This window comes from Vombatus ursinus, unplaced genomic scaffold, assembly GCF_900497805.2.
Source record: "Vombatus ursinus unplaced genomic scaffold, bare-nosed wombat genome assembly UNPS02015012.1, whole genome shotgun sequence".
In the NCBI taxonomy this organism is placed as follows: domain Eukaryota; kingdom Metazoa; phylum Chordata; class Mammalia; order Diprotodontia; family Vombatidae; genus Vombatus; species Vombatus ursinus.
In genome coordinates, this window is record NW_020954790.1 from 1,452,617 (window position 1) to 1,460,172 (window position 7,556).

General features: G+C 56.9%; 1 protein-coding gene across 2 annotated transcripts in view; it reads right to left on the reverse strand.

The window, feature by feature from the left end:
- Nucleotides 1–7,464, reverse strand: part of GUCD1 (guanylyl cyclase domain containing 1) — a 10,752-nt gene extending 3,288 nt beyond the window's left edge. Inside the window, exons 1-4 of one of the 2 annotated variants that reach the window (XM_027845694.1) lie at nt 7,383–7,464; nt 6,627–6,711; nt 6,071–6,239; nt 5,858–5,949 (exon numbers count right to left, since the gene is read on the reverse strand). In XM_027845694.1, the coding sequence (XP_027701495.1) occupies nt 5,858–5,949; nt 6,071–6,239; nt 6,627–6,711; nt 7,383–7,419 (383 nt within the window). In that variant the 5' untranslated portion in view covers nt 7,420–7,464. The remainder of the gene's footprint in view (nt 1–5,857; nt 5,950–6,070; nt 6,240–6,626; nt 6,712–7,382) is intronic. The other variant, XM_027845693.1, reaches the window with a different exon arrangement.
- Between the last annotated feature and the right edge of the window lie 92 nt (nt 7,465–7,556).

Here is a 7,556-nt window from a genome sequence, read left to right on the forward strand (position 1 = left end):
CTCTGCAGCATCTCTGGTCCCTTTCACCTCTGCAGCATCTCTGGTCCATTTCACCTCTACTACAATTCTGGTCCATTTTACCTGCAGCATCTCTCCAATATGGTCCCTTCTCTCACTCTGCCCCAACCCTGGCACAGAATCTCACTCCATGCCTAGGGCGGGGGGCAGTCTGCCTGCCTATCTTTCTCCACTCCAAGCCATCCTCATTTACCCACCGAAGTGTGTTAACACCTCCCTGCCCCAATTCAATAAACTCCAATGGCTCTCTATGGCCTCCAGGATTAAACAGAAAATCGTCTGTTTGGCCTTCAAAACCCTTCATAGCCTCAGCCCCTCCCTTCTCTAGTCTTCTTTCCTACACTTTACTCCTTACTCCTATCCCATGTACTCTGTGATCCAGAGACCCTGGCCTCCTTGGGTCTCCTCACACAAGACCCTCCATCCCTGGCTCTGCGCATTTTCTATGGAGGCGCCCTATGTCTGGAATGCTCTCTCTCCTCATTTTGGTCTCCTGACTTCTTTCAAGTCCCAGCTTAAATTACACCTTTTACAAGATGCCTGTTCCCATCCCTCTTAAGAATAGGGCCTTTCCTCTATTACCTCCCAATTTATCCTGCCTATACTTAGTATGCACACAATTATTTGTGTGTTACCTCTCCCATTGGATTGAGCGCTCCTGGAGGGCAGTGACTGTCTTTTATCTTTCTTTGTATCCCTGGCACTTAGCACAGTGCCTTGTACAGAGTAGGTGCTTGTTGGCTGATGCCTTCTCCTTGCCAAGGCAAATCCTTCAGCCCACCCCTCACCTTTTCTTTCTCCATCTTCTGGCTGCTGCCTACAAATATGCCCATGTCCATCCTCCCATCCTTAAAAAGGCCTCCCTCTGTGCTCTCATGCATCTCCTTGAAGCTGTGGGCCTCTCCTTTGCAGCCAAGATCCTGGAGAAGTCCTCCCACTCTTGGTATCTCCTCTCCCTCTCTTCCTAACTCTGCCATCTGGTTTCTGACCTCATCGTTCACCTGGAGCTGTTCCCTCTACAGAGGCCCACGATCCAAGTCAGCCTCAGGGCCTTCTCTTCATGGTCATTCTCCTGGACCTCCTCTGAAACCGCCTATCGCCCTCTCCGAATGCTTTCTAGGTCTTCCTTACTTGGCTCTCTCCCAGTTTTCTTCCCTGTCTGGCTATTCCTTCTCAGTCTCTTTTGATGGACCTTCATCTAGGTCTTACCCACTAACTGTGGGTGTCACCGTCACCCCTCTATCCCCTAAGGTTCTCTCCTGGGTCCAAAGGGTGGTCTGGGGACTCCCCAAGACCCTTTCAGAGGGCCCACAAGGTCAAATCTATTTTCACAATACTACTAAAGACATTTCTCTTTCTAATGGTAAATATCAAAAGGCTAATTCAAGCTAAACAAAAGCTTTTTGGGAGGAGGGGTCCTCAATCATGTTTAAGAGTGTAAAGGCATCCTGAGATCCAAATGTCTGCAACACACTGCCCCAAGACTCTCACTTGGTAAGCTCCTCAGCTCCCATGGCTCAGTAACATCTCTAGGGCGAGTAGACACAAATCAGCTAGGTGGCGCAGTGGATAGAGCTCCAGCCTTGGAGTCAGGAAGACCTGAGTTCAAATCTGGCCTCAGACACATAACACTTACTAGCTGTGTGACCCTGGGCAAGTCACTTAACTTCACTGCCTAGCAAAAAAATAAAATAAAAAGAGTAATCCTATGATTACTTGGGGCAGCTAGGTGGTGCGGTGGATAGAGAACCGGCCCTGAAGTCAGGAGGACCTGAGTTCAAATCCGGCCTCAGACCAAACACTTGACACTTACTAGCTGGGCAAGTCACTTAACCCCAATTGCCTAAAAAATAAAACAACAACAAAAAAACCCCCAACAGATCAACAGACGTGCTGTGTCTCTCCTGAGCAGGCATCCCCATGGCTTTACAATTCGCTACCTTTCTGTCCATGCCATCCACAGTATCAGCTGTCCCTTTCCATTATCTAGATCACCCAACTCTGTCCTCCGCTCACAGCCACACAGCCATCATCCCCTCCCCCCAGATGCCAACAGCCTCTGCCTCATGGCCATCCCCCACACTGCTGCCCAGGTAATTTCCTTCAGGGCAGCTCAGACCATGCACCTGGACCCTTCAGCCTACTACAGGGGCTTCCTACTGCCGCTCTACTCAAACAGAAACTCCTCTGCTCAGCTTCTCAGGCCCTCAGAGCCTGGCCCAGATCTATTTTCCCAGTCTCCCTGGACATTAGTTATCTTTTCCACATCCTGGCAGTTAAGGGCGTGGTGCCCCCCTGCGATCTGGATAATCTGCAGAAAATGTTTTGGCTCTCCCTTTGTACCAGAGAAGAAGTCTGAATTATTACGGTATTAAAAAGTAAAATATGTTGATATTTTACAATACTGTACATATATTTTATGCATCTCTGAGTTTCTAAACTTTTTCTGTGTTGTCTGCTGGCCTTCGTGTGCCTGCGGCTTCTGCAAAACCTCCCCCAAATTCCCATTTCTTATGCTGACCCTCAATATATCGAAACTGAGATGAGGAAAGTCACAGTGTAGAAGGGCCACCTGTATGAGCTGTCCCACACTCCGACCCAGCTATCCCAGGCTCCTCCTCCCTCTCACATGATGCTCTCTGCACTGAGGGTCTGGCTCCCAGGCCTAGAATGCCCTCCCCTCTGCCTCCTGGAGGCCCTCTTCCCCTGCTGCTGCATGCAGGAGTCACAGGGCACTGTGGTGAGAGCCAGATTTCCCTGTCTACCTCATTTTGTTGCCTGGCTGTCTCCCAGAGTCAGTGCGGGGTGCGGGTGGGGGGCTCTTGCGAGGAAGGCTTGTTGGATTCTTTGTTTCCCCAGCCCCTTGCACAGTGCTTAGTACATATTACGCGGCCAAGAAATGCTCACTGACACTCAGGCAGAGGAGGAAGGTGCAGAAACCGCAAAAGGGGAAGAGACGCACTCAGGACACAGAGCAGGCTCTTTCCTGTGCCACCACAGGGGCCTGGCAGTCTGGGTGTCTAGGGAAGGTGCCAGGCACAGATGACCCACTGGCCCCATATGGCTCTCTGCTGACCTCCCAAGCAAACCCCAAATTCTGAGCATGGAGTGAAGACAGCTGTTGAAACTCCAAGGAAGCTCTCACCACTGAGAGACCTTTTGAGGGGGTCAGGCAGAAAGGGCCACGGGGCCACAGGAGGGTCTCTGGGGGAGAAGTCAAGCTGGAGAAAAGACATACTCTCCAGGAAGCCACTAGCAAGAAGTACAAAACCCAGCCAACGGGCAGAGGTAAGGGAAGGTGCTGGTGCCCTGCAGACAGTGAGAGCTCTCTGTTGCCCTCTCTTCAAGGAAGGGAGAAGCAGTCCTCCCCACTGTGCACTTCCTTAGAGAGACAGAAGAGGTAAAGGAAACCGGCGAAGAGGGGCTTCAATGCCAAAACAGAGAAGGTGCTTCTCAAGAGGCAGCTGGGGTGCCAGCTTTGGAAGCGGGGCAGGAGACCACTCCTGGGTCTCCCAGGAGAAGCAGCTGGACAAGAGCAGAAGGAAGGCCCTAGGAAAGGGATCTGGAGGGCACAAGAGCTGTGCCGGAGACCACAGACTGGATTTGGGGAGGGGGCATTTGAGAGGTCTTGGCAAGACAAAGAAGGTATACGGTCAGAGCTGAGAAGAAAAGCGTTTGACCTCCAGGCGAAGGATGAGGAAGGAAAAGGCAGGAGAGCAAAGGCCACGGGGGCCATCAGCTACCTGCCCCAGGGGAGGGGCCACAGGCATGGACCTCGGGCAGCCAATGCCGGGCTCCACGGCTGGGTTCTTGCCCCCCCATTCTTCCCGTTACCGGCTGGCTCTGTGGGAGGAGGAAGGGAGGGGGCAATGGCCAGGATGGGAAAACAAGAAGTGCAGAGCTGACTTTGGAAAAGCTCTCCTCAGGTTGCCCTCATCCCACAGCCTTTTGTGGACGGTTCGGAAGCTGCGGGTCGCCGCCGGTACACAGAACTTGCCTCGATCGAAGCTTCTGACATCCCATCTCATGCTAATTTGGGACAAAAGGCAGAGATGTGGATTTCTTTGTGGTTCGGTCACGCCTGACTCTTCACGACCCCTCCTGGGGTTTTCTTGGCAGAGATACTGGAGGGGTTGGGCCATTTCCTTCTCCAGCTCATGTGACAGATGAGGGAACTGAGGCAAACAGGGTGAAGTGACCTGCCCAGAGGCCGTCAGCTAGAAGTGTCTGAGGCTGGATTTCAACTCAGGAAAAAGAGTCTTCCGGGCTCTTCGCTGGGGTTCTGTGCACTATGGCGCCACCTAGTGGGCCACATGGACTAGAGAACACAATGAAATGAATCCAGAGTGGGCTGAAGGGTCGTCTCCAGTGGCATGCCCCAGGGATCTGACATCGACGGTCTGGACCAAGGCACAGACGGCCAGGGGAGGTGTCACAGCTGCTGCTGCAGCAGCAGCTAGGCCTTGGGTTTGCGAAGCTCCCGCCACTGCCTCAGAGGCTCCTGACAGCCCAGGGAGGGATCTGAGCACCAAGGATCGCCTTGAAAAGAGTGAGACGGGGGAGACGGGCCAGCGGAAGGATGACAAAGGTCATGGCCAGCCAGGCAATGACAGAGAGCGGGAAAGGGAGGGAGGATCCTGGCAGGGCCAGCTCTCAAATGTGCAACAGAGCCAGAGACAGGCTGCCCAGAGGACGGACCCAAAGGTCCCAGAGGAGAAGCACCAAAATGCGGGTGGGGGGGAGTGGAGATCTTCCGAATGAGTTTCTCTGATAAAGGTCTCATTTCTAAGGTTACAGAGAGAGAATTGGGAGCCCTTCTCCAGTTGATAAATGGGCAGTTTTCAAAGGAAGAATCCAAGTCATTAAGAGTCATGTGAAAACATGCTCTAAATCACTGCTAATTAGAGAAATAGCCAACTCCGAGGCTCCATCTCAGCCCCATCAGACTGGCAAAGCTGGCCAAAAGTGAGCAGTGCGAGAGGGCTGGGGAGAAGAGGCCCATGAGGGCCTGGGGCAGCTGCGGCAGCCGGGAGCTAGCCCAGCCAGGTGGAAAGCAATCTGGAATGATGCCCCAAAAGACAGGAAACCACCGGTATTACTCCTAGGTCTCTACCCCAAGGAGGTCAAGGCAAGAGGAAAAGGACCCACACGTACAGAAATATCTATAACAGCTCTTTGTGTGGCAGCAGAGAACTGGAAACTGAGGCAAGGCCCTTCACCTGGGGAATGCTGGACAAGCTGGGCTATAGATGTGATGGAATACTACAGGCCTATAAGAAATGAGGAAGGGGATGGGTCCAGAAAAGGCCACGGACAAGTTCTACAATGACAACAGCCAGATTCCGGAGCTTGGTGCTCACTGCCAAGGTTCTGGGGAAGCAGTGCCTGCTCTGGGCGGGTCTCAGCTGGGGGCCGGGGGTCAAATAGAAGGGCTCAGGGCAGAGCTGGGAGGATGGAGGAGGCGGGGATAGCACCAGAGTGGTCTCTGAGGGAAGGGGCTGCCAGCGCAGGTGGTGGGTGCCTGCTTTGACACGTGTGGGCTGGCAAGTGCTCGGTGACCTCTCTAAGCCTCAGTTTCCCCATCTGTAGAATCAGCATCAAGGCTACACTCAGATTAACACTTTCCAACCACGGGAGTCAGAACTAGGACAGCTGGAGGCCCTCCAGGTGGCAAAGCAGCCAGCGCTGTCCAAGGTGGCATGCAGCAGGATCTGAACTCGGGTCCTCACTACACGGAAGTCACTCCGGTCCTTCGGGAGCCAAGGCCGGCCACACCACCCTCTCTATTGGCCCCGAGGCGATGGGGGGGGGGGGCTCAGGGGCGGGGGAGGGGCCTCACCACTTCTCCACCAAAACCTTGCAGGACGAGGCCTGTGCGAACAGTTGGTTCACCCGGCTCTCCTCGGCGTCGAAATGTCTCCTGTAGAAAGCCTGACCGGAGAAGGCGGCGTTCAGGCTGCGGCGGGCACTGGCCTGGCACTGCCCCGGCCGGAAGGCGAAGGGGCTGCCAGGGGGCAGCAGCGCCTGCCCATCCCCCCTCTCCCCCGCCCACCTGGTTCCGGTAGCCCTTGTCCACGCCCAGCGTCCGCGTGCAGAAGCGGTGGCGGGCCCCAAAGTGGCCCATCAGGTAGGCCAGGTCAATGGTCCAGATGCTGCGCGTGAGCTGCAGCTCCTGCAGCGCCTGCTCGAACGCCGAGTCGTCCTCTAGGAGCTTCAGGTACCTGGGGGCGGGGGAGGGCGCGGGTGGGCCACTGGCCAATCACCGAGCTGAGGGGCGGGGGGGGGGGGGGGGGAGGAGAAGAGATAGAAGGCGAGGGTGGTCCGCCGGCCAATTACCGAGCTCGGAGGGGAGGACGAAAGAGGGGCCAGGTGGAGCACCGACCAATCACTGAGGTCCAGGAGCGTCGGTTGGGGGGGGAGGAGACGGTGGGCGGTGGGCCGCTGGCCAATTACCGAGCTGTGAAGGGAGAAGGCGGGGCAGAAGGGGACGGAGCAGGAGTGGGCAGGCCACCGACCAATCACCGAGCTCGGGGGAGGGGCGGGAGGGCAGGCCAGCGGCCAATCCCGGCGCCCGGGGGAGGGGTCACTGGCCCCGGGCCCCGCCTCACCTGAGCACCATCCTGGAGCAGGCCAGCCCGCAGTCCCAGTGGTACTGCTGCTGCACGATGGGCACCTTCAGTTGCACGAAGTCGCCTGGGACAGAGGACGAGCATCGGAGGAGGGCGGGGTGGGGGCCCCCCAATGGGCCAACAGCGGCCCCGCCCCTCCCCTCCAAATGTGCTGGCTCCGCCCTGGGAGCGTCAGCCCAGAGTTCAAATTCCGCTCCTGTCCCTGCCCTGTCCCGCCCTGCCCAGTCCCGGGGCTCCTCTGCCCTTTGTCTCCGGATCTCCGGAAGAGTCCCAGGCTGGGCATCCAGGAGATACTCATAAAATGCTCGTTAGCGTCGGTCAGAGCAGGCTAGCACCCCGCAAATGGGTCCCCAGGCCGTGCCTCAGTCTCCTTGGCTGTCAGAACGGTCTAGGACCTCGTAAATGGGGGCCCAGGATCGTGCCTCAGTCTCCCTCCCTCAGAACGGGCTGACTCCAGACGCCTATACCGTCCGTGTCTCAGTCTCCCTTGCTGTGAGAACCCAGTAAATGGACCCCCCGATCGTGCCTCAGTCTCCACCGCTGTCAAAGCAGTCTAGGAGCCCGTAAATGAACCTCCACGGCCGTGCCTCAGTCTCCCTGACTGTCAGAACGGTGTAGGATCCAGTAAATGGACCCCCACGGCCGTGCCTCAATTTCCCCGGCTGTCAGAAGGGGTTCACTCCATACCCCTCCCCTCCCCCCTGCCCGTGCCTCAGTCTCCCCGGCTGCCCTCACCGGGCTCGGCCCCGGCTCCTTCGGCCTCCTCCCTCATGCCGCCTGCGCGCGGACGGGCCGGGGCTCGGGCTGTAGGGGCGCCTCGGCCATGGCCCCGGCCCGATCAGCTCCTGCCCGGGCCTCGGCCCCTGCCTCGGCTCCTCAGCCACTCTCCGGCCCCGCCGCCGCCGCCGC